We start from the raw sequence: 25,667 nt of genomic DNA, 5'->3' as shown, positions 1-25,667 counted from the left end.
GGTGGGCATTAGCTTTGCCTCATTAGCATGACTGTGGTTTGGGCTGCAGCCCTGCTGGCATGCAGGTTCATTCAAAAGGGGGTTTGCAGCCCCCTTTAGGATTTTGCAGAGAGTGACTGAGGAGGTTGAGCGCACCCAGACTCCACAGCAGAGGGGGAGACCCCCGGTGCTCCTCAGTCCCCATACTTAGTCCCTGTGTCTTAGGAAGCTAATGCACAATCTTCCCCCAGGAACTTCGCCTCCAGCCTGGCAGAGCAACTTTAAGATGATGAGCCCAGAACTGACCTGCCTTTTCCCACCATGTCCTTTCCTCTGGCTTTACTCCAAGTCTCCACCCTCCCTGCTTCAGAGACCCTGCAAGCCAGCACTCCCATCACTGGCTTTTTCCCTACCTTCAGCTTACTGATGCCAAAATTGTGTTTAATCACCTGCTGCAGTCCCACAGAGGAGCCTTGGGAGCTGGAGAAGAGCTACAAGGAGCAGAAGAACCATGGAGCTTTATAGCTAACCAGTGGCCCTCCTGTAATCTCCTGCCTGCACCAAGACTCACAGCTCCCTCCCCTCAGACATCACATACACCTGTCCCCTACTCTGCCTCTTCTCCGCTTCGCTCTTCTCCCTCCTCTCATCTCCAAGGCACTTTCTGGCATTCCTGCCCGGGGGCTGGCCGTTGTTGCAGGCGGTGGATGAATCGCACCATTTCTTCCTTCATTGGGCCTCAGCAAACAGTTGCCAGCCCACACTTTCTGCTAAGTTTGGGACAGGTTAGTGCCCCTGAAACTACCATACTGAACACAAGACCTGGAGCTGGACCAATGCCCCTGCTCTGAGTTTGCTTCTTCTATGCCAAGAAGCAGAGCAAGCCCCTCTCTTGCTTGCATTTTGGATCCAGAACCTATTTCTGCTAAAAATCACCCACTCCCTGCCCAGCCTGTTCTGTGCTGGAGCAGTGCCTCCCGCACTGCATTGCTGCCCTCTCCTGGACTCTCCAACAGCCGCTGGGCTCAGGAAAGTTGCAGCTACAGATCTGTCTGTGCTGGAGCAGTGCCTCACTGCATTGCATTTTGGATCCAGAACCCTGCTAAAAACGCACTGCATTGCTGCCCTCTCCTGGACTCTCCAACAGCCGCTGGGCTCAGGAAAGTTGCAGCTACAGATGCTCATCTCTTCTTTGAGGCCACGAAGCTAGGAATCCTTCCCGAAGCCCTGTGTCCCTCGTGTGGCAAAGCCTGGCTCTGAAAATGAAGAGATTTGAGGCTGAGCTTTCTCCTGCCCTGACCTGTATAACCTTGAACCCAGCAAATGCTCTGGCTTAACCTCTTCCCAGGGGCTGCTTTTTCAGGGGTGTATAAAAAAGTGGCATAGGAAAGAAACTGAGTCATTCCTTAGTGCAAGACTGACCGGGAAAGATGTCTTCCACTACTAAAGACAAACGCTTGGTTCAACCTGTATGATAGGTCCCCTCCTTGTAACCCCCAAGTCCCGCTGTGTCTGGAGCATCCACTGTTGCAGGGAGATGCAAATACAAGCCAATCTTTATTAGCAAAAGGAGTGATTGTAGTCAGAGTTATTTGGGAAGAAAAATTCAGAGAGGAGAAGGGTATCCCTCTATCTAGCGTTGCTGGATACTTCAGCCAGTGTGAGGTGATTAGGGACACAAACATCAACGGTAGCTGGAGGGATGCTGTCCCTCAATGTTGTTGTGCACATGGAGGGAATATCAAAAAGTGTCCTTTCTGTCCTCCAGTGTCAGCACAGGAGTTGTCTCATCAGTCACTGTAGCAAGGTTCGAGGTCACGGCAGGGGATGGTGCTCCATGTGTGTGCTCCTCATCACCCCCCTGAGATGCGCTGGTGTCCAGATGACTGGTGTCACTGGCAGGTCCAGCATCAGGGCCAGCCTGGGGGCCCTGCCTGGGGATCCTGAAGAAACTGATCACCATCTCCATCTTCATGGTGCTTCCTGTCATCTTGGAAGCCCTTGGAGATGACACTTGGTACTTTTGATAGAACCAGTAACAAGAGCTGCTACAGAAAGACAGAAGCCCATAGTGAAAAACAGGAACTTAGTGCCAGGAACAAGCACCAGAGCCCTGCAGCCACCCAGCACCACTCCTCAGGGCCAGGATTCCCCAAGGCCATACCCAACCACTCCCTACACGGCTGTGTAAGCTATTGCCAAGGATTATCCCAGCTGTTGGTGTCCTGCACCCTTATTCTGGCATGCCACCTCCTGCTGGTGTCACAGCGATGGGCTCAGGTTTTCCTTCATCTCCTGTTCCAAGGAGGAATGTAGAACTGGGGGACTCAATGCCAATAATCTGCCCCCAAAATGTCCCATGTTGGGAGAAGGAGCTCAGACTTACAGGATGAAGAGAAAATTGATGGCTAGTAATGCTGGCAAGATGATAAGAAGCAGGACTGGGATCCTCTGCACGATGGAGACAGCTGAGGGGAGGGAAATGGGTGGGACTGACTCAAAGGGAGAAGTCCCAGTGCTAAAGATCCTGGAGATAATCCTGATGCTAATTCTCCCCCGCCCTAGAGACAGGCAGGGATGTTGTGACCTACATTACTCCTAGCAGTGAGGTTGTCAGAGCTCAAGTCAAGTTGGGGACACCAAGGTGGAGAGAGAGAAATCAGATTGTTCAGCATTGGCCTGATGTGAGGAGCAGCGAGGGAGCTGTGATCTCTTCAGGGATGGTGATGGAAGAAACAAGAGCTACCTGTCTCCAAAGGGACCTCCAAGGGCTGTAGAAGTTGCCATGACCAACATATTTGGGGCAGGTGCTCTGGGGTCCCACTGTAGTGCCTGCCCTCAGTTCAGAGTCCCCCAGTCCCCTCCCTGCCCTGCTTCAGTAGCAGATGATCTGTGTACCCTGCTCGGTCCTTTCCTTCTTGACACAGTCCATCATGGAGCTGGCGCCCGGCATGCTGGTGATCATGCCATCCTTGCAGGGAGTGCAAAATGCCACTCCATAGGTCAGGCTGTAGGTCCCAACAGGGCACAGGGAGCACTGGCTGTTCTTAGGAGGGCTGAACATCCCTGGTGGGCATACAACTGAGGAGAGGACATGTAGAAATGCCTTTCTGAGCAATGGCACTGGCTGCTTGATAAAGTTGTGTTCAACAAAGAGTCAGGGAAAGTGAGCCCTGATGCTTAAGGGCTCAGAATTACCCTGTCCGCTACATTCCCTGGGCTGGGCGTGCATGGGGAGAGCAGCAAGGGCTCGGAAACACGGAGCTGTGCATGGCGAGGGAAAGAGACAAGCAGGGGGAAAGAAGAAAGGGGACCAAAGGGCTGTGGACACTTGGCTCACTGCAACAGTCGAGACATCTTTGCAGCTGCTTGGTCTGCCCATAGCCCCTGCTGCACTGCTTGGTCTTTAAGAAGCCGACAAACTTGGTGAAGTTGATGCTGGGTATATAAGTCCCAGTGACGTGGAAGGACTTGTGCTCCTTGAAGAACCTGGTAAGGGCGAGCTGGACCTGGGGAGGGCAGAGCAGGAAGAGCTCAGCAGGGCAATGTTGGGGTCCAAGAGGGAAGCTGAGACCTTGTTGCTCCTGTCGAAAATGTCCTCCCAGTGCCATAGCGCGGGAGCTGTGGCACGTGAGCCAAGGGGGACAGGTACTGCACACCAGCCTGAGTGGGAGCTCTAGCTGGGCCCCAGGGAGACTGAGCAAACCCTCAGGGGTGCTCCTTTTCATTCCAGCACTGCTGAAGATACCTGGGCCGGGAGAGAGTTTCCCGGTTCCACACACCCCCTGTGCCATGCTCCCTCCTTTGCCGGTACACTGGCCCCAGGGCTTACCTGCCCGAGGTTGTGCCGGACTGTTTTGCGGTAGCAGTCTGTGACCATCTCCATGTCCTGGGAGTTGCAGTGTTTGTCCCAGTGGGGCCCAAAGAGGGACACTAGAGTATGGAGAGTCACCGGTGCAGCTCAGGCAGCCCCAGCTCCAGCAGGAGATGGGCAAAGCCCTGAACAAATCTAGCCATTAGACACCACTGTCTTCCAAAAGCCCCTAATTTCACTACACCCCCTTCAGCCCTGTGCTGCCTCCCTCTTCCCCCTGCAAGCACAAACTGCGATGCCTGAACTCCTCTCACTTTACCCCACTGCCTCCATTGTCCCCTGGGGACTCTGCTGTGATGCTTCTGCCTGGGGCTCTACCTTCTAGCTGTACTTGGATGATGAACTCATCTGAAGGGTTGTTGAGCGAGGGGAAGCAGAAGGTGGCAGTGAGCTGGAGTTTGCAGTGCTGCTCAATCTCCAGCTGCCTCAGCTTATCCTGTAGAACCCACAGGAACCTTTTGGTCCTCTCATCCTCACAGAGCTTGCTGTGGAAGAGCAGCACAGCGTCCAGGCCTCCGAGCACATGGTAGCCTGTGGGAGAAAACCCTGAAAGGTGCCTGGTTCTTCCCCCTTGCCAAGAGAGAGCTCCCTCATCCAGAGAGCTGAGTATGGTCCCACCCCTCCTCTCACCCCATGGCCTCTCCACCCTTCCTGCCCTTGTTGGGTTGGTCCCCCTGCTTGTTAGCATGGCGCTGGACTCACCAAAGATGCTGTAGTGAAATGTTTGGGACACAGGGACCCCATGTTTCATGTAGGAGATGGTGCAGGAGTACTTCCCACTGTCGCCTGCTTGGAAGTGTTGGAAGAGGAGATGTCCCTCTTTGGTGACTGAGAACAACTTGGGGGCTAGTGCAGGAGACAGAGGGGTTGACGGTGATCGCCAGGAGCTGGCTGTCCCGTGCTGAGCTGGCCCAGTTCCTGGGTGGCTGTGTCATGCTCTCTTGGAGTGCCCCAGATTTGGTCTTCTTAAACCACTGCTGAGACTCTACAAGGACTCCCAAAGCTGCTCTTCCCCTTCCTTCTCTGGTGAGTTATTGAGGGAGAGGGAAGAAGCAATTAAGAAAGCCAGTGCCCTCTCCTCTGCCAGAAATGTCGCTACCTGCAAAAGAACCATTCGAATGCCTGAAAACTTTCTTAACAAAACCTCTCAGACCTTATTAGGACAGAAAAAGGCGTAAGTATTACTCCATAACCTCGTGTTCTTTTTGCAGTTCAGCACCCCCCAACACATGCAATCTCATGAGATCCCAGTCTTCATGTGCCCCTCACCTGCTCCACAGACCTGCTCCTCCCTTGGGTGGCTGTTTCCCCTCCTTCCCCTCTCTTGCCTCACAGTAGCAGAGCCCATCACAGCTGCTTGCTCCTGACTGTGCAGCTGAGAGGAGCCAGGACCTTACCTGCCCTGTCCTGAACCCAGTGGTAGGTGGGATCAGCGACCTCCATCTCAGTAGGGCTGCAGGGCAGTGAATACAGGCTGCTCTCTGTGTGGATGAAGACAAGGCCTAGGCCAGAGAAAGAGAGAAAAAAAGCTGGGGGCACATTTGAGGAATTTCAGGGCATTGCAAAAAACAGGCCTGGAGCCGAGGAGAGAGGAGGGTTGGGAAGCCACTGGAGCAGGCTGGGAACCTGTGTGGCATGTGGATGGACCCAGCCCCACTGGGGACCATCCTACAGGGAGATCTGAGGCTGTTTATGTGCTTAGAGGAGAGAAAATGCCAGAAGCTGTAGGAATAAGTGGCAAGAAGTGAGGCTGTGGTGAGCAGAGCTGGTGGAGACCACAGAGTCAGACTGGGCCATCTCTGCTCGTGTTGGCTGTGACTGGGAAGCCACATCCTCTGCCCAGGTCATTGGCAGAGTGGGAAGAGAGGAGAAGGTCCTCTCACCAACACCTGGACACAGGCTGGATGGGGAGACTACTTCACCCAGGAAAGAGGAGTGCGTGGGTCAGGGAGGTCCAGCAGGAGAGCTTTGCAGATCTGACCCCCTTGGTGTTCCCAGCCGGAGATGGCTGGCAGGTCCCAAGGCAGGGATGCTGGCTGTCCTAGGAGGAAAGCAGAGGGGCAGTGCTCAGGCTCAGCTTGGAGGGTGCTCACCTCACTCTGGTCTCCTCTCCAAGGCTCCCGTCGCCCCTCCAAGGAGTCAGAGCAGAATATATCCACCTCCACACTGATTTTCACCTGAACAGCTACAAAGCACCAAAGGTAGGATCCCCATGGTCCCCAACACCCTGGGTCCCCCAAGGTCTGGCCAGACGCGTGGAGCAGAGAGCATCCTGCCCCACTGCACAGTGTGGAAAATCTTGTTACCATGGCAATGAGGAATCTGCTGCTTCTCCCTGTCACCTTAGTGATGGCTCACAGGCTGGGCAGCGTCATGTCTCCTGCCCACCTTAGTCACACTCACCAGGTCTGGGCTTTGTGGGAAACATGGCCCTTCATCTGGGGACCATCTGGGCAGGATGCACTAGAGGAAATATAGCTGGGGACATCCTAGTAGAAGAGTGTAATGGTTTAACCCCAGCCGGCAACTAAGCCCCACCCAGCCACTCGCTCACTCCCCCCCGGTGGGATGGGGGAGAGAATCGGAAGGGTAAAAGTGAGAAAACTCGTGGGTTGAGATAAAGACAGTTTAGTAGGTAAAGCAAAAGCCACACATGCAAGCAAAGCAGAACAAGGGATTCATTCACTCCTTCCCATGGGCAGGCAGGTGTTCAGCCATCTCCAGGACAGCAGGGCTCCATCACGCGTAACGGTGACTTGGGAGGACAAACGTCATCACTCCCAACATCCCCCCCTTCCTTCTTCTTCCTCCAGCTTTATATGCTGAGCATGACATCATATGGTGTGGGATATCCCTTGGGTCAGCTGGGGTCAGCTGTCCCGGCCGTGTCCCCTCCCAGCTTCTTGTGCCCCCCCAGCCTGCTCGCTGGTGGGGTGGGGTGAGGAGCAGAGAAGGCCTTGACTCTGTGTCAGCACTGCTCAGCAATAACGAAAACATCCCTGTGTTATCAGCACTGGTTCCAGCACAAATCCAAAACACAGCCCCATCCTAGCTACCGTGAAGAAAATAAACTCTATCCTGGCCAAAACCAGCACAAAGGGACACGGTAGGAGGGGTGATCAGAGGGAAGGAGGAGGAGATAGATGATGAGAGTGCTATGCAAGGTTTTTTGGTGGAGATCTTAGCAGACCAAGAGGCAGGGAAAACCCAGAAAGCCTAGATTGAGGGTGAGTTTGCCCCATAACTCAAGATGGGGGCTCCAAGGTCTCCAGCTATGGAGGGTATCTAGAACTGGCTGTGGAAGATAACGGAAAAAATAAGAACTTGTTGAAGAAAATAGGAAATTGTGGTTTTGAGGGGAAATTGCACACACCAAAAGTCTCAGAGGGAGAAATGACAGAAGTTGCTGAGCAAAGGAGAGCAAGATGTGGCCACGTACCGGGGGGACTTTCTTTCTGCCAGCTTGGGTGCATCCTAAGCAAGAGCTCAGCCCACAGCTTCCAGCAGGAAGTTTGGATTCAAGCCTGGGACACTGCAGGCAATCTCTTGGTTCAGATCATAATCTCTTTAAAAGGGTGTGTTTTCTTAATGTTTCTGTTTGTCCTGGAAATGAGGTTTAGGTTCCTGTGACTGTCCATTGAGAACTAAAAGTGAGCAGTTAAAATATACGGATGGCCAGAAACTTGGGAAGAGTAAAGCTAAAAACTCCTTCTCACTTGTACCAGGGTTTCTGGAGGTGACGTGTAGGGGAGGGAGAAGTGCTTTTAGGGTAAATATCTTCAAATCATCCTACTGGCTCGTGGAAAAAAATGTATACATGAGAAAACAGCACAAGCTAAAAAAAAGACCCAAGAGAAATCAGAAAACACCCACCACTTCATCTAAGATACAACAGAAATACAGAGCATGCAACAGCTTGCAGACAGTAGAAAGCACCAGGATTATTCTTGGGGAAAATCATGACAAGCGAAGGCAGCTCTCCCTCCCTGTCCTCCCAGAATGACAAAATAATGAGAAAATCAGTGAAAAACCTTACGCCTCCCAGCCCTGTGGCCGGGAGGGGCAGGGGCCAGATCCAGCGAGGGCAGCCTCACCCCTCCATCCTGGTGACAGCCGAAGGAAAGGGCAGGGCTGAGCAAGCATCTCCGGAGGCTGTTTGTTTTCAGGCTGTGCCTATGGAGAAAGCTTTGCCCTGGTGAATAATGGGATGAATTTTCTCAGTGTTTCTTTAAAAAAAAAAAAAAAAAAAATCCCCCTACAACCCAGCTCTCAAGTTTCTCTGACAGTTTTAGCATAAATAAACCAAGTCTGGCCTGAAATCGCTTGGGATAAAAACACAGACTTGTGCGAGCAGCAGAACGAACGAAGGTTTCCTTTCGATTTATGGTATGGGGCTGTGCCTTGCCTCCTGCCTGGTGCAGGCTGAGTCATGGCACAGCTGTGGCTTTTCTCCCTGATCACCTCTTTTTACTAAACCTGTAGGAGCTTGATAGTATCTTTGAGATCTCCACTCTGTCAAATTCGAGTGAAACTCGTGTTCAAAAGTTACTACGAAGAGGGCAGCCAGCCAGGCCAGACTCTGAATGACTCCATGGATCTCATTTCCTGAGGGAACCAGGCTAAAACTATATATGATCTGAGGCAGGTGTGACATTTCTGAAATTTCCTATTTTTGCATTCATTTTAACTCATTAGCTCATTAAGGGGCTTATTTGTGAGTTCTCAGAAAATGTGTTTAGCAGTCACTGAATGTATGCTGCGGCATCAGGAGAAGCCATACCCTTCTTACCTAGGAAAGAACTTGGATCCCTGCTTGAAATGAAAAATTTGGGCTCACGTATGAAGCTGAACTTGGGTCATCCATAATAAAAAGCCAAGAATACAGATTCACTTTCTTACCATCTTACAGCATTTGTTATTCATTTGCTTATCTTGGGGAGAGCACAGCCACTGCTTCAGTAAGTATACAGAAAGATCATTCCCTGTATTGTTCTGACTGGGAATTAACCTTCCTCCCTCCCTCCAAAAGAGAGATGCGAGTTACACTCAGATGCAAACGCCATTTATAAATAAGAATTGATACAGGAGCGACTCAGTAGTTCCTGCATCCCTACATGGCTGGAAGGGAGGGACACTGGATTTGTGGGCATTTTGCATCAAGGAGGTTTCCTTTTCCCTTAGCTTATATGGACTGCAGCAGTGCCCAGCGGTGCAGGAGCATCCTATTGTGCTGTACAAACACAGACCCACTTGCTGCCTCTGCCACTGTTCCTGCTGTCCCTCCCTGTCCCCTGCTGGCAGATCTCACAGGATCTCACAGTCTGTATGTCCCCACATCAGTCCCCTAAAATTGGCTTTGTTTGACTGGGGAGACCTGGATTGCCAGAAATTAAGTTAAATCTGGCTAAGGCTGGGGTACATCTAAGTCCAGATTCACAAGGAAACAGAGGTGCCCAAGTTTGATCTCCGGCGGAGGTTAAACTTGTCAAACAGAACAGTCACCAGCTTCAGCACTGAGTGAGAAGGTGCCCCGGTCCCTTGGGGACTCCCCAAGGGCATCCAGGAAAATACTGCAGGGCTACAAGAGGAACAAGTGCTTTATGACCGTGGCTGGCTCCCAGCCATGAGGTCCTGGTCCCTCTGTGCTGTTTAGCACAAAGGGGACGTGCCCCTTTCTGCTGCCCTTGAGGGCCCATGGAAGCCAGAGCTGGATCCCTTGAGATCGTGATGCCTTCTAAAGAGATCCTTTGGGCTCCCACTGTTCCTGAGCAACACGTAGACCGGATCCAAGGAGCAACACCTAGAAATGTCACCATAGCTGCTAGGTCTCCTGGTTTCAGACCGGGACCGATGTTTTGGTGACTATATTCTGCTCCAGGAGTGCTCTCTGCTAAAGACACTAACACTGGTTATCATAAGCAATCAACAAGTTGTGTTAGCAGCGCAGGGTCACATTTATCTCCCTGTGAAACCCCAGCCCTTGGGACAGGCAGCGGCGTGCGGCTTCCCGGGGGAGAACCGGCACAGCTCGGCAGCTGCGGTAAACAACCTATTTCAGAGAAAGGGACTCCATGCTTCAGATCCTATCAGGAGTCAGTTGAACATGGCTCATTAGGAAGGAATTATGCCCTGATCTCTCTTCCTGTGATAAATAATGTTTGTGGTGATAAATATTCAACATAGGCACCAAAGCAACAAGTCTGGCATTTATCTCTTGGCTTGTTTTACTCTGTGAAGGGTCAAGGGTTGTTAAAAAGGCAGGAGCTGCACTGACAGCATCTCAGAATTAACCCTGATGATGCCAGGCTGTTCTCTGAGACCTGCAGAAGGGCTTTCAGTGCTTGGCAGGTCAGAGTCCAGCTCTCCTGTGAGCCATTTCATATTTGTGAGCGATGCAGAGGGAGGAGCGGCACAAGGGTAGGGTTAGGGGCAGGGGGACCATCTGGGAAGCAGAAAGGATGGTGTGAAAAAGCAGGCTGGGGGATGGAGGGAAGCACAGCTACTCTGCGTATGGAGATGATAATATTTGGGAGATGGGTCTGAGTGGTCTGGGGGAGCAGACGGTTGAGGGGGGCAGCAGGCTCAGCCCAAAGGCACCTGGAAAGTGTCTTCTGATGTGAAGGATGATGATGCCTCTATGGCAGGTGACATAGGGACATAAAGGAGAGAGGAAAATAGCAGTGGCCTCTGCTAGAGGGAGGTGAAATAGCAGGAGGAGGACAGCAGAGGGTAGCAAATGCCTGAATTCCTCTTCTGGCCTTGCAAGGCTGGTGTGAGCCACAGGCACGGCTGGGTGATGCAGACTGGTACAGATTCACAGCGCACATCTGGGCAGATTTTGTTTAAAAATAAAACGGGGAACAAGGCGTTTTGATAAGATGGATATGTTCTTACTGCAAAGGCTTGTTTTGAAAGACATTTCCTTTAGAAATTTCCTGCTGAGATATCCCCAGTGACCCCATCACCGCCAGGGAGAAGGCGAGGCAGAATGTGATGCTTTGATTATAATCAGAGTGGAAGGTTTTGACCAAATGAAAAGAAACTTCTCTGTGTGGGGATTTCATTTCCCAGGAACGGTAGCAATGTTGCATCTTGGTTGCTATTTAGGCAGATTCTTCCTAACTTTTAAGGTCTGAGCTTTGCCCAGCTGTGCTGTGGTGTCATGCCTGTGGATTGCAAGGATGGAGACCCCCCATTCCTTTCCCTGGGTATCCTCCAAAGGCCACATCTGGTCTCACTTGTTCAGAGGGGAAGCAGGTTTCCTTCATGCTTACAGACACAGCCAGCCAAGTACAAACCAAAAGCACAGCAGTACTTTGCACTCATATTGGAGGGCCTAAAGCCATTCCCTGTGCCTAAATCCCGCTCACAATCTTGCCACTGCAAACCAGCACAGCTGGTCCTGCTGAGACTTCACCTCTGGCATGTCAGGGTCTTCTGCTGCCCTTTGCATGCTGCGGCTTCCCCATTTAATGCAGGGCGCTGGGCGGAGGGATGATTGTAAATGCTTTAAGTGTCATTAGCCCCCCAGGACTAATTATTGGGCAATCTGTCTCCCTCCTTCCCTGCAGATGCAGACAATCCATGTCAGACTCAATGTTTTGCTTTGCCCTTAAAGTGGCTGGGAGATGGCCCCAGCTACTGGCTCATGTCATCACATCAAATAGGGTCATTCATCTTCATGAGCGAGCTGGCCAAGCCGGGCCGTGTGTGCCAGGCCATTCCCAGGCTCTGGCTGGGGGGGAGTTATGATTTTTAGGTGGTGGAGAAGGGCACAGAGCCCTGGGTGCTGCGGGGGAACAACTGCAGCGGGAGGTCCTGGTGTGGTGGCACCTGGGGTATCCCAGGGCAGAATTAAGGCTGAAAAATCAGAAAATCTTTTAAATCCTTGCTGAGTTATTTTTATGATGACTGTAGATGACTCTGCCAAGTATGAAGGAGTGGAGCTTTCTCACTGAGGCATATTTAGTTTGGTGAAATCAGTTTTCAGGCTCATGTCACCTGCCAAAGAGGCTCTTGCAGAGATACAGGAGCAGTATCTTCAGTGTTCATAGGTGGCACTTGATGAGATCCCCATTGCTTATTGCTATGACGAGTCTTTAGCACAGTGAGTGGGTTACAGACGGTAGAGGAGCATTTGGGAGGAAACCTCTTACATGCTGCTTGCAGGACTACAAGGCTCTACTTAAATGTTGGCCCATGGCCATGGGGTCTGGCGTGTCAGGCACATGGAGCAGGAGAGAAGTCACAAACCGGAGAGCAACTGGGAGATGCATTTTTGGTCTTACAGGGTCCATATTCCCCATTTAGGCTTGAGACTTACCATCCTGCCCTCCATGCACAGGAACCCACAAGCCAAACACACTCCCCTGGCCATGGGGTACAGCGCTTTCTGCCCGACTGGAAAAGTGGCAGCTTGAAACATCGCTTGATGCAGGAAAATAACAGCGTGCAGGTGATTTAAGAGTTGATTTATCTGGCTCTTTACTGATTTACACACCACATTTTACACCCCTCTGTTGTGAATAATAGGACCAAGTATTAACAGTTAGAGGGAGACAGTGATAGGATTGGGACCAGGTACTCAGGAGTATTTTCTCTGCAATTTTTGCTCTGAATTCAACCTAATATTGCTGAGCTTTCAGTTCTGTTCTAAAGAAGGATGCATCTCTTTCCCCTTGAACAAAAGAAGAGATTTTCCCCTCGGTTTTGTATTTCTGAGTCATTCCGCATTATAGCAAATTGCTGGCAAAGTTGCAGTTATGGCTAAATGGTCACTTCAAATTTAAGTCTCTTTTCCAACAGCTTTATATATTTTTAAAGCAAACAATTGCTCTTCTGGGATGAAAATTTCTCCTCACCTGGTCTCACTCTGATGTCAAAATATTCTGGAACATGGGGAGAAAAATCGATCTGAATCCCTGACATAGCTGATAACACCTTTTCCTTTCCAGCTGGTTTTCCCTGTGCTGATGGCTGAAGACGCCATAGTTCCTCTAATTTGAATTGTAATTAGGGGCAATTTAGCCGCACACTGAAAGCGAGAGCAAACAAAACTAAAGTGGTTGGCAAACAGGGTGGGATGTTGGATCTGTGGACTGGGTTATTTGCTCAGGGCTGGAAAGCGTGGTTTTCCATCTCTGCTCTGCTTGAGGTGACCTGGATGAATCCAACCAAGTCACTTTTCTGTATCTCAGTTCCTCCCTCTAGAAAATGGGGATAAGGATCCTATCTTCTGCCAAAGTCACGTACCAAATACTGGCCTCGATGCCAGTACACCGTGTAGCAATCCCTAGGGAGTGTGGAGAGAGGAAGACTTTGGCCCCAGGAGACCAGACAGGTCCAGATGGCTGTGGCACTGATGCGATCAGTTCTTTTAACAGAAAGTGTCGAGGTCCTCCCACATTACCACCCACCAGGCAGCACCCAAAACACTGGGTCCAGCTACAGCAGGGAGGTGATGCAGCCGTCCCAGCCACGGGAGAGCACCTGGAAGGTGCAGAGAATGTGGTGCAGCCCAGGGACATCAAGTTAGAGGTGGGCAGGAGTCACACCAAAGTGGCAGGAGGCTTTTATAGCACCGAGATGGCGAACAGTCTCTGCTTTTCATAGGAGGGAGCTGCCGGGTAGATCTAGGAGCAGCCTGACCTCTGTCCATCTCAGCAGTGTTGCAGTGAAGCTTTCTTCCTTCTGTTGCTTTTTCTGGAGGAAAGCTGGCAGGGAAAGCAAAGGGCACCTTCTCCTCTACTGCTCATTGCAGACACATCAGTCAAGATCTGAGGCTCTTATTTCCCTCTCTTTGGATGGTGAGGCTTTTCATCTACAAAGATTTTTCACATCTGGTGGTGTCCAACCTTTGCCAGCCTTCATGCTGCCTGCCCCAGGACAGATATTTTAATCCTTGAGCTGCTCAGGGAAAGCCTTTGGACTTATTTTCTGGCTCCTGACAGGCATCTTGCCAAGCTCCTCTGGGAACCTCTGGCTCTCCCTTTCCTTTCCTGCTCTTTTTTATCTATTCCCCTGATAACACGGTACAGAGGCTGGTGGTGCCAGGGCAGGGGTGGTGCCAAACTGCTTCACTTGTCCTCAAAAAGTTGGTGTTGGAGCTGGTCGCAGTCAGTGGCAGTGTTGTGATAACTGTGCCCCAGGGACATGACATGGGGCAGCCTGCGTGCTGCGAGCCTGGCGAGGGACGCAGAGGCTGTGCATCCAATTTCCCTTCTTGCAGAGGTCAAACAGCCCTGGGGAAACAAATCCCACCTGTCTGGCAGGGCCATCTCACAGCCTGTTGGCAGGAGGGTGTAGGAACTTGTAGCTCCGATTGAGGGGAGGAATCATGGGACCGCCGGGGACATGGGTCTAATAATTTCCTTACTGACACCTGCAGTTATATGAGAAAATGTAGTGAAATGCAGAGGTGGGGAGGCAGGAGAGATCTGTCTCAGCTGGTGCACGATTACTCCCTGGAGGGAACTCACTCAGATCTTGTTTGGTGTAATTTTGAGCATTCCAAATGATGGAGTTTCTAACTCTTCCACACTCAGGAGGCTAATTTCACAGACTAATACTTTTCCTTACTGCTCAGCCTGGATCATCCCACCTCTGTTTTCACTCAAACAGCTCAGCCATGCTGCCTTTGAACTCTCTTTCACCATCAACATTTCCTTTCCTTCCTCGGCAGCAACATCCCTTGATATTAAGAGATTGCAATTATCTCCCTGAAGCTGAGTCATCACAAAGCCAGCTGGATCTGCCTCGCTGCGGTTCACCGTGGCTCCCTCCTAGAGATTTTCCCTCCTCTCAATTTTAAGCTTTAAGCTCTCTCCGCTGTGTCAGTAACTGGGACTAAAACTCTCGCGGTCCTGCGGCAGTGCTGCTGGTGTCCATTCATTGCCCCCCAGGATGGAGGAGTTAAATCACCTAACGCTCGTTCCTGCTCTGCGTAACGGTTGAGTAAGACACTGTAGCTGTGGTAGAAACCACGGCGCATTAGAGCAATGGACTAATTCCAAGGCTGGATGGAAAATAGTCGACCAGTTAGGATGTTCAAAGTGTGTTAATGCTCCAAATCGGGACGAGAAGGCAGAACTTTTCTCAAACTGGGAAGAGAAAAAAAAATCAAATCAGGCCAAACAGTTCAGTGATTCGTGACATCTCATTTTGCCTTGGACCATTTGCATCTAAATATTTATTTTATTTTACCATCATTAGCCATTAGTGCCGAGACATCTTTTGAACCAGAAAACTAGTTTTCACCTCAAAGCAGCTGAAACCAAATACTTGGATGATTTTAAAGCTTTGCCAAATGTCTCCTTGAGGTGAGAAATACATGGAGGAGCCATCCGCTCCTGTGAAAAGCTTCAATTTAGAGGGAGAAACATCACTCACTGGAAGAACAGGACATAATAGATTTCCTGTGGATCCACTGGTCTGAAATGAATCATGTCCATCCTAGCAGGGAGGGCTGGGGACACAAACCACTGCTGCTGGGCCACTGGAGAAGGATTTTGCTGCAGCTCCGGTATTACAACGGGGACATCCTTCAGCATCACAGGAAGAACAGCTACAGGTAAAGAGATAAAGATGAAGAAGGGAGATGTGGGGATCAGTCCCAGCAGGTGTTTGAACCCTACGTGAGTGCCATGGCATTTCTCTGGGATTTACTGGCTCTGAGCTCGGGGCAGAAGTGCTGCTAATTTTCCTTGCTATTTCATTATCGGCTGAAGGGATGTTTATTACTGATGCCCAGGAAAGCATAAAGTGCCAGGTGAGTAACACTGCTGTTCAGAAAAGCCAGGTAGGATTGTTCAGTGAGTCAAAGCAAAGCAGAGAAGAAAAAGAAGCCAAGATACCCAGTCCAGAGTGTTTTTGTTTCCAGCCTCTCCCTGCTCATCTCAGCGACTATGATGTCCATCTCAAGGGGTGGGCTGAGAACTGGACAAGAAGGTGACAGTGGCAGTCTGGACCTTGGGGCTTTCCTTACATGCTCCGCTGTGACGTTTGGAACGAGATAAGCTCACAGCAGATGCCAGGCATGTTGCTTCTGTTGCAACTTCTCTCTGGCATAGGTTATCCTGTAATTTCTGGCAAGAGTTTTCAGATGACCGACTCCAAAGCTGTTCAAGCCACAGAGGTACTCCTACATGTTGCACTTGACAAGGGAGCAATGGTTCTTTTAATTGACTTTGTGATGAACGCAGAGCAGGGAATGTTAGCTTGTCCCCTGATACAAGCCCGTGGTGTATTGTATGAAACCATTGTTGCCGGGACCACTGCTGGCTTCCATCTGACGACAGCAAAAAGGGATGAGTCCAGCACTGCACCAGTTAACGAGTCCCTGGAGGGCAGCGGGGCCCTGTTTAGGCCCCTGCAGACCCCGACCAAGCCCCTGGGGCTCTCTGGAGGGCAGGAGGTCTCTTTACAGGTCACTGCCAAGCCTGGCAAAGCCCCTGATGGTAACCTCTTCAAACTCATGCCTGGTTTCTGATGCCAGTGTGTCTGCCTACCTTCCAGCCATTTGACATCTTGCTATGCCTTTTCTCTACTGGATGGAAAAGCTTTTCAGAATCTGGCATTTTCACCTTTGAAGATGCTCATCCGCTGTATGCAAGTCACCTCTTTATCTTCTGTGACAACTAAATTGTCTAAATCACAATGCCTGGAGCCAAAGCACTTCTGTTCACACTACTTATGGACCCATTGCTCTCCCGTACCTGGCAAGCTCTCACAGGGACAACTGTGTGACAACAGATTCATGATGTGCTGGTTCTCATCTGTATCTTATTCCACAGCCCTGGTTTGATGATCTTCCTTGGCTGCCTCCTCACTGGGGTCTGGGAGGTTTGTCAGCCCAGGCAGAGCTGGCAAGAGTTGGGGCAGATGGACCCTCGGGGGTTTGCAGATATTCTGGGCAGTTTGTAAGACACTTGTCTGCTAATAAAGTGAAAGCCAGGCAAAATACTGTATTTTGTGAACTTTGAGCATCTCTTGTTTTCAGTAGTTACTGTTTTAAGTGGGTGACAACAGGAGTGACTGTGACATGGAAACTGGTGCCAGGCCATCATTACACAGTGAGCAGTACTGCTTTTGCTGGCTGCCGCAGTCAGCTTCTCTGTCCAGCAGCATGGATTTAAAAGACTCCTTTTTTTTCCCCTGGAGAAGGAAAATTCCCAATGGGTGACTGCTGGTACTCTGGGTGGGATGGGATTCATCTGACCCATGCTGGCAGCCACAGACAACCTGGTGTCCCCAAACCCCTCTGCTGTCAGAGCAGATCCAGTTAGTGGAGCACTCTCATTTCCCCAAGATTTTACCTCCACCGCAATAGCCACCTAAAATAGGTCAGAGGAGCACAGAAGTGCTATGGACCTGTTGTAAAGGGATCCTCAGGATATGAAGACCCTGCAGTTGCCCTCCGTGCTGATAACTTTGAGGATCAGGGACATGGTATCTCCCTGAATCACCCTCATCTTGCTACAAGAAGTGTTATATGCAAAAAGCTGTGCTCACCATGATCATCCATGGGCTCCTGCGCACAGAGCAGAGCCAACCCTGAGCATCGAGCAGCACAAATAAATCCAAGTCCCGCACTGGAGAAGAGCCCAGCACCAGCCATCTACCAGCGCACCCCACTCTGCGTGACATTTGTTTGCTTGGCATTAAATTCCCAGGTGCTTTGAAAGCCCTTCCCTGCCCACCGTGGGGGGGCTTCACAGTGCAGCACAACGAGACATCTGAAATCTCACTCATTTTTGTCTGTGGAGCTCTCATTTAAATTGCTGCAGCTTGTGAGCACCTGTCAGTCCCATTGCCGGGGGCTAACGGGTGGCAGGTTCATCGTACACAGGGTATTTTTAGCTTGTAGACACCCGGAGGATGGCAAAACTGGCAGCTGAGCTGGCTTCCAGTGGGATGGGGAGGTAAATTCCCCCAAGGATATTTTCTCCCTGGAGAACAGTGGCAGAAAAAAAAATCCCCTCCTTGGAGGATTTGTTTGCTAAAAAAAAGTTTAAATAACCTTCAGCTGAAAGTTTGCACTGAAAATCGCATTCCCAAGCTGCAATCACTGGTGGTGGAGCAGCAGGTCTCCTGGGTTCTCTGCTGGGCTCCTGGTCCGATAACCAGCTAGTCTCCTATGCCAGGAGTCAGTATAGAAAAAAAAACCCTCTAAGCTCCTCCATCTGTTGTTGAGATGAGCTATAGAGCAACACCACCCCCTCCATAAGGGCTGGTCCAAGCCACTGTCCTGGTTTAGCCCAGCAAAGCAGCTGCTGCTTGCCAAGGGTGGTCAGGGCAGTATAACACCTCCCGCGTCGCTGGGAGCTTGTGGTTGAGCAGCCACTGGAAGGGCAAAGAGTTGCTGTGTGGGACCGTGGGCCATCGCTATGCGGCTTTGCCAAGACCCATACTCACACCTATCAGCCCCGTTTGCTTTTCATGCTGTGGCTCACATCTCCTGCCTCCCTGGAGCTGAAGTTTTCAGAAGCTTGAGAAAAAACCAGCTGAAAACTTTTTGTAAACTTTGTCTTTACTTTTTTACTGCAGAATCAATAGAGGCAGAGAAAGAGAGCCCCTGGTATTGAAGAAAGCCTCACCTAACCTCAAGTCATTTTCAGCACATTTTTGTAACCTCTTCCTGTAAATAATTGAATCATCTTCAGTTCGGGAGGTAGGGAAAAGCTGTCCTCAGGCAACCTGCTTGTACTGTTGAAAACCTGGCTGCATCCTGGGTGATATTAGCGGTGGTGGGGAGGAGAGATATGCATTCACACTCCACTGTTGCATAAAGCACCGAATCCATGAGAACACCAATTTTGTAACATTATAACAGGAGCAGGGTCTGCCTTAAAATCTCTTCTGGAGGTGGGTGAAAGACGAGGACACGGGGAATTACAAGGATGGCTGGCTGGGATCAGCGTCTGCTCATTGCGAGCCTCTGAGCCACCTCGAACGGGGACGTGGGGTCTTCGGCCTTCTTATTGGTGGCAATTTCTGTCTTCAAGTCCAAGCTGTGGCATGAGGAATGGGGTGGGAGTCCAGATTCAACTCCATCTAGGCCAACAGTGACAGAAAGTTATTGCCACCGGCAAATGCCTTCTAAACTGCATGAAATGAGTTTGTTGGAGCTCAGTCCCCTTTTAAATAAGCTCCTGGGCAGTACACAAAGAGCCACTGCAGCATTTAGCCTTGCACAGCACAGGGTGATGGCCAGCGGGGACTATCTGGGGGTACCAGGGTGTGCCCCATGTGCTGTATGCTCAGACCTGCTCAACAGCAGCTGGAAATGGTTCAACAAACCGTCAGTGAGAGAAAAAAAATACCCACAAACACCAAAGGAGAGAAACTGAGGACTGGAGGACACAGAGGGCCAATAAACCATCATCACACACGTGAGTGATCGTCCTTGCGCCTACACATATATGGACATTCCCCAGTCATGGTGGGTTTTGTATTCCTGATCCCTCCTTGGGGGGTGGAGCTGGTGGCTGGGGGCAATTCTCCATCTCTCTCTCCCTTTACCCCTCTCCATGGCTGCACGGGGTCACGTCAAACTTTTCCTTCTCGCTGCAGCATTTCTAACGTGCACTGCTTTGCAGGTGCTGTGCGTTAGTGTCGGATGCTTGAGAGCATCAAGCCGCAAACGGTGGCTCTTTGTGCTCTTTGCACTGGTGGGTGTTTGGCCACTCATCCTAATTGTTGTCTGGTGGCACAGGAGCAGTGAAATCTAGATTAACGTTTATGATCACAACATTACTTAGGAGGACTTGGCTGCATCAGCGGATTTGTTACTGAAGAGGTACTTCGATTCTCTGTGTGTGTGGTCGGAAAGCGATGAACTGAAACGTTCCTGTTAGGTGTACACTCCCTTGCTGCATACGGCTGCAGAGACCTCTGCAACCAAACGTAAAGGGGAGGGGTCCCTGGTGTGGGTTTGATTTGGTGACCTTGGCAGCGTCTTTGCACTGAGGAAGTTAGAGAGGTCATTCTTCATGTGCCTCACAAAAATCCCCTTGTTTCATAACAAATTCTGCCTTCATTCGATAACTGCTTCCTTCAGAAGTTTTAAGTCGTCTTGTTTTGTGCCAGGAAACCAAATGCATGGGGCAGGACAGATCCGTAGCTGATGTGGATCAGCCTTGCACTGTTGACATCACCTGGGAAACACTGATTTATTGCATCCAACCTGGTGGCTTTACAGGAGTGCGGGGAAGAAAACAAGCACACAAAAAAATAAAATTAAAGGTGAGTGTGGCAGTTTTAACGAGAAACTGCTGCTGAACTGTTGCTGCTGAACAACCTCCAGACTTTATTGCCGAGGCAGGTAAATAAAACACAGCCTTATGCCATAAAGAGCCCAATCCCCATCAACTGCCTGTTGTAAGCAGCTCTGGATCCGCAGGAGGGTGTTTACATCTAAATGACTGTTCAATGGAGATTGAAGATCTTGCAACTGTAAGATTTCAGTGAAGCTTTGCAGCTTTTTCTCTTGCTAATCAGAAGGAAAACGTTCATTCTGAGTAGAGTCCCAGCAGCAGGACTGCAGATGAACTGGAGCAGAGTCAGTTCAGGGCCGTGGGTGCCAGTTTTGCTGGGGAGCAGCCTGATGGAGTGACCCAGAATCTCTTCCCACCAACAGAAGCTCTTATTTGGAATCCCTGTTAACCCACTTGGTTTATTTAGGAGTTGTCACCGGTGCACACTCTCCTGAAGACGTCTCCACCAGCTCCCGATCCTGCAGTTCCTCTGCAGCTGCGCGTGGGAGCAGGTAGAGAGCAGAAAGCACACGGACACGCAGCGATGCCGCAACCCATGTGCAAAGTGCTGGCAGAGCTGGAGGGAGAAGCTATGGTGTGAAACTAATGTGAGAAAAGCCAGGGAGAGCATGAGGTTATGCACGGCTGGAGATCGATAGGGCCAGAGCGGGAGAGGCTGGAGGGAGACTTGTCCATGACGGGCTGGTTTGGTTGACCCACTGTTTTTCTGCCTCAGTTCCCGGTGTCACACTGGGGCAGCTCCTGAAGGCACCCATGCAGGGTGGCCCTGCAGAGCTTGAGGATGGGGATGGTGCTGCCAAGCTCTCCTCGTTCAGAGCCTGCCCAGAGAGTTTCAGGGTTAAATCAGGTGCATTTGCTTACTTCATCCACAGCATCTGCTCACTCCCTTGGGGTGTCCGATGTGGTTCCCTCTTAGCTCAGGCACAACCTGTTAGGCAGCTGGGAGGAGGTGCTCATTACTGCCCATTAGCATGTTGTCTACCTCCAGGCTTCTCACCCTGCTTGCGCAGCACTCGGGTTTAGGCTTGCAGAGCAACGCTGGGCAGGATGCATGGACTCTGTGGGCAAGAGTCCAGCCCCACGCACGGCTCCAGGGCTGAGTGGGGAGCAGGTTTCAGGCTGATGCTTTCAGCTGCAGAGCCAACCGCCCCCCTCTCATGCTTGGCATGTGATTCATGAGCACCTCCCTGTTCTCCTCCTCCCCGCTGCTTTGTTACCGCCACCAAACTATTTCCATGCATATTTGATTGATGTCAAATGCAGGCTCAGGATCTTTCTGTTCCTGCTTCTCACCATTTCCAGCAAAAGAAGAAAGATTGATCCTGTCTGTCTGAGTTATTACCCTGATGCCTGAAGGCCTATTAACACCAGGAGGGGGATGCTGCTGTCATCTGTGAGTCTCTACATTGCCATCAGAGATGCTCCTGCATCGCCTTCCTCCAGCAAACACAGGCTACGGCGACTCCTACAGCCACACAGGCAGCTCGAACTTGGTCCTGGGATTGAGCAGATGGCTGAGCCATGACCTCAAGTCCCCATGCTGCGGTCGTGCTCCTGCCCAGTGTAAGAGCAGCCTCATGAGTCGCAGTAGAGGTCCTTCTCACCACATAGCACATCGTCAGTGGCCAAAAGCAAGTGCTAGGGAAAAAGCAGGAGAAACACAGAAAGGTGTGTTCCTAGCCTCCAGCTATTTGTGGCTTAGGGAGTTTGTGAGATAGAGGTGGCTTCTCTGTGTAATAACTCTTTGAATTTCCCTTCCGCATGGTTACCTGGTCCCCCTTGTACTCCCACAGTTGCAGCTGGATCTCCTTGCCACAAGCCCCCGGGGACACCAAGTACCTTCCTGACTTCCCCCACATCGACAGACTGCACAAGCTATGACACAGCTTTTATTAGATAGGACTGGGCTTAACCTCTATGCAAGCCTTGCCTTTGGCCCCAGGGGCACCAGTGTTCCTATTTGGGAGAACTCTGGTTTTCCATCAGAGGCACCGAGCCAAACCCCGGTCCCTCCTGGCCGCTCTCTGCACCCATCCCTTGGCAGCAGCTGAGCAGGATCCATTTGCTAAAGCAGACAGCAATGGGCTCCTGTCAATTAGCCTGTAAGGCAATAAAATTGGGAAGGGGCTGGGCCAGGCAGGGATTTAGCCAAGATTAGCTGTGTTACCAAAATACTTAATTCAGACCCACAGCAAATTCCCTCTGGCTGCGATCACCGGGAGGCAGCCAGCACGGAGTGGGAGCACCGGCTGGCTGAGCCCAACCAGGGCTGACTCTGGTTTTTGGACCTGACTGGCAGTTTTGAGAAGCTTTTGAGCAAAGACAGCTCTCCCTTCAATGCTGCTTCCTGCTGCTAATATTGTTTTGGGCAAAGGAGAGTCGAGCCCACAGATTAAGCCTTAAGCAGGGTGGACTAACTGTTCCCCGTGCAGAGGAACAGGGAACTGGAAGGCTCCAGGGGGACAGATAAGAAGGTGACTGCCAGGGTTGTCAGGTGATCAAAACAGCAAATTCTTACTGACTAGGGAAAGGCAGGAGGTTTTCAGAAACATTCAGTTGATTTTGGAGCTGAGCACTGGGAACTGGAGCCCTTCTCAGAGGCAAATCCCACGGCTTTGAAATCAGTTCCCACTGAAATTCCCAGAATGTTGGGAAGTAAGTCAAGGCAGCTTTTTGGAGTCAAACACCTGCACATGTGACTCTTGCAACGTAGCTTGTCTGTAGGAAGGTTTAAAAACAGCCCCTGCAAGCCCAGCCCGCATCCGTTCAGGTGCTGGGCTCCGACGCCTCATCCCATGGACCAGGGGATGGCTCTGTGCCATCGCACAAAGGTTCATTCAACACACCAAGCGCTGTCCTGGTGGCAAAGGCAACCCCGTCTCCTTCCCACCACAGCTTCCGTATGGATTTTAAATGCCTTTTTTTTTGAAGTTACACCTGTCCCAAGTATGGGCACGGAAGAGCAGCAACCCCATTTGGTAGCACGATTGGAGCACTGTCTTCAAGCAGCAGCTTCCTCTAGCCAAGGAAAAATGGTGATTAAAGTGGGACAGTGCTGGACACCTTAACCTAAGAAGCCTCACAGGTCTTACAGAGCATCAGCATAGATGTGTACCCACATGCTATGAACTACTGGGTATTTACTGCTGCGGGATTCCTTGATAGACCTTTGGGAGTTTCTCATATTTCTGATTACACTTGTGGAATCAATTCCAGTTTAACCCAATTTGTTAGCAGCTGGTGGGCTCTTTGTAGCCCCAGTGAAAAATAGATAATAGGGCAAAAATTAGGTAGGAGCGGTTATTGTAATTAACACATCAAGTATACCCAGTGAAGCACACTCATAACAGAGAGGTAGAAAAAGGTAAATGAAATCTCTGGTGACCGCTGGTGCTGGTCACCTGCTGAAAAAGGCACTGCGTTTTTGGGGGTTGCAGCAGATGAAGGTTTTTTCTGGGTTTGTAACTGTGAACAAAGAACCAAAGGTCAAAAAATATCCCATGGAAGAGTGTAAGTCCGAAAATAGTTCATGCTTGGGTCTAAATAATTTGCATCCCAGGCAGGAAAGGGGGAGCAGCCTCGGGAAGAGCATTCCTCTGGCCACGCTGCGATGGCCAGTGTTCCTGCTCCTTCTCCTTTCTGCATTAACGTCTGCCTGAACGGTCCAGTTTAGGATGTTTAAAAGATAAACTTCATTTGTAAGAAACGGAGAATAAGGAATTAAAAATGAGCACGGGTAATAAGTTAATAAATTCAGTAATTACTAGAGGAAGCTAAAGGTAGCAGTAAAATGTCCTTAGGATCACGCTACGTGTGCCAAGTCTGGCTTTCTGCTCCAGCTCCTATTTATCACCCGTCTAAGAGGTGTTTTAATGCTCTGTCACACTCACCCATATCTCTATGCAGGCCAAGAAATTCTCCACCCATATAACATAAATTCCCAAATGGATTTTCACAGGTTTTGGTTTCGAGCGATGGCGTGGCTTGATTTGAAGATCCCTGCAATTTGTTATATTTAACCTGCTGTTAAAGACCCTGCAGCGTCTTTGCATTGCTGGCATTCTCCTGCCTGAAGGAAGGGGAGAAGCCAACAAAAAACAGCCCGAAAATAAACACTATGTTGTCCCTGTGCAAACAGCAGGACGACTGACTGCAGTGACAATTTTTCTCAGCTGTCAGCAGAGTTGTCACGGATTCCCCTGCTGAACAAGGTAATTTCTCCCCCTCTCCCTGCTCACAGCCCTGCATCCCAGAGCACCCCCAGCATCCTGGGAATGCAGGGGGGATAAGGATGGCTCTGCATGTGCCTGCATATTTGACACAGCAGCATGCAGCAGCCACCGGGTTTGGCAGAGAGGTGCAAGCTCACATTCAGAGGTTTGAACACAGCACCCGTGGCCGGCCCGAGCCGGGAGGAAGCATTGCAGGGCTCTTCCCACAGCTTGGAGATTTGTTGCGGCAGCTTCAGCCTGGAAGTACCAAGAAACCCACCTGCCAAAGCCCTGCTTTTCTTGTGGGCGGAGAACCTTGACACCTTTGCTGGTGACAACCGTGCCACGTGGCTGGGGTGGCAAGGCTCCAGCTGCCCTCACTACCCCATCCCACTTGGGACCACGCTGGGCTTCCTTGGAGGCATCATCCTCAGAGGGCCACCAAGTAAGAGCAAACCAAGTTGCCTGAACTGATGCTGCTGTGCAATGCGGGTGCAAGCATCCGCATGCCCTCCCCGGCACTTGGGATGCTGAATTAATGTGATGCTTTTAATTTTGCAGGTGTGCAAGCACGGCTCCCCCAGGAGCTTGCTGCAGAGCAGGAGTGAGTTCATGGAGATCATGTCTGCATGTTAATGAAACTAGAAAACCTGATTATTCCACACAGAGTTAACGGGTTACCCAGGGAGGTAACTGGGTACCAGTTATCCAGCAGGCGCTGGATAAAATCACGGCTGGTTGCAATCCTAGGGGGAATTTCCATCTGATGCCACCTCCGGCTCTCCACAAGTCTCCTTTTTGGCTCCTTTTCAGCTCCTTTTCCTATGCAGCTCCTGTCATCTGCAACTGCCTCTCGGCTTTGCTGCCGCCCCTTCTAAGTTTAGATCCCATCTCCAGGCCTCTCTCTCCTCGCTCGGCTGTTTACTCGGTTAATCAGCCAGGCATTTCTGAGCACTGCGTTGAGAGGAAAGACGCTCCATCGGCTGTTTACTCGGTTAATCAGCCAGGCGTTTCTGAGCACTGCGTTGAGAGGAAAGATGCTCCGCGCAGAGTGCATCTGGCTCAGACAGCAATAAATATGCCACGTGTTCACCTCCAACCGATTAATGCCCGTCCTGTCTGTGTGATGAAATTACAGTGCGGGGAAAGCCTCCAGGGCCAGGAGTCCACTTTACCTCTGCTCTTCTCTCCCCAAAACACAGAGAGAGGAGCTCTCTGAGCTCACTGAGACGTGTTGATCTATCCAGTGCTTTAAAAAATGAGCAGGTCTCCGTCTCCTTTGGCAGGAGCCCAGCTGCTTGTGTTTAGCTGCTGTGGGTCAGCAGCCTG

General features: G+C 50.8%; 1 protein-coding gene across 1 annotated transcript; it reads right to left on the bottom strand.

Moving 5' to 3' along the window:
* Positions 1–1,720: 1,720 nt before the first annotated feature.
* Positions 1,721–21,986, bottom strand: LOC109279719 (zona pellucida-binding protein 2-like). Its single transcript, XM_019474272.1, has 11 exons — positions 21,897–21,986; positions 6,031–6,133; positions 5,835–5,894; positions 5,251–5,355; positions 4,556–4,699; positions 4,172–4,384; positions 3,812–3,912; positions 3,320–3,488; positions 2,878–3,060; positions 2,366–2,447; positions 1,721–2,027 (listed from the first exon to the last, which is right to left on the bottom strand). Exons 1-11 carry the CDS (start codon positions 21,984–21,986, stop codon positions 1,721–1,723), a joined length of 1,557 nt encoding a protein of 518 aa, XP_019329817.1.
* Between the last annotated feature and the right edge of the window lie 3,681 nt (positions 21,987–25,667).

Source organism: Aptenodytes forsteri, unplaced genomic scaffold (assembly GCF_000699145.1).
Source record: "Aptenodytes forsteri isolate BGI_AS27 unplaced genomic scaffold, ASM69914v1 Scaffold249, whole genome shotgun sequence".
Lineage (NCBI taxonomy): Eukaryota > Metazoa > Chordata > Aves > Sphenisciformes > Spheniscidae > Aptenodytes > Aptenodytes forsteri.
This window is presented reverse-complemented; position numbering and strand designations above follow the sequence as displayed.

What these genes read in the sequence shown, in the direction of transcription:
- LOC109279719 (XM_019474272.1), bottom strand. Translation starts at nt 21,986, where the DNA reads ATGTGGGGGAAGTCAGGAAGGTACTTGGTGTCCCCGGGGGCTTGTGGC. An exon ending in CTGGGTTCAGGACAGGGCAG is followed by an intron (nt 4,700 to 5,250) that starts GTAAGGTCCTGG and finishes CTCCTGCACTAG; the next exon opens with CCCCCAAGTTGTTCTCAGTC. An exon ending in ATCAATTTTCTCTTCATCCT is followed by an intron (nt 2,028 to 2,365) that starts GTAAGTCTGAGC and finishes GTCTTTCTGTAG; the next exon opens with CAGCTCTTGTTACTGGTTCT.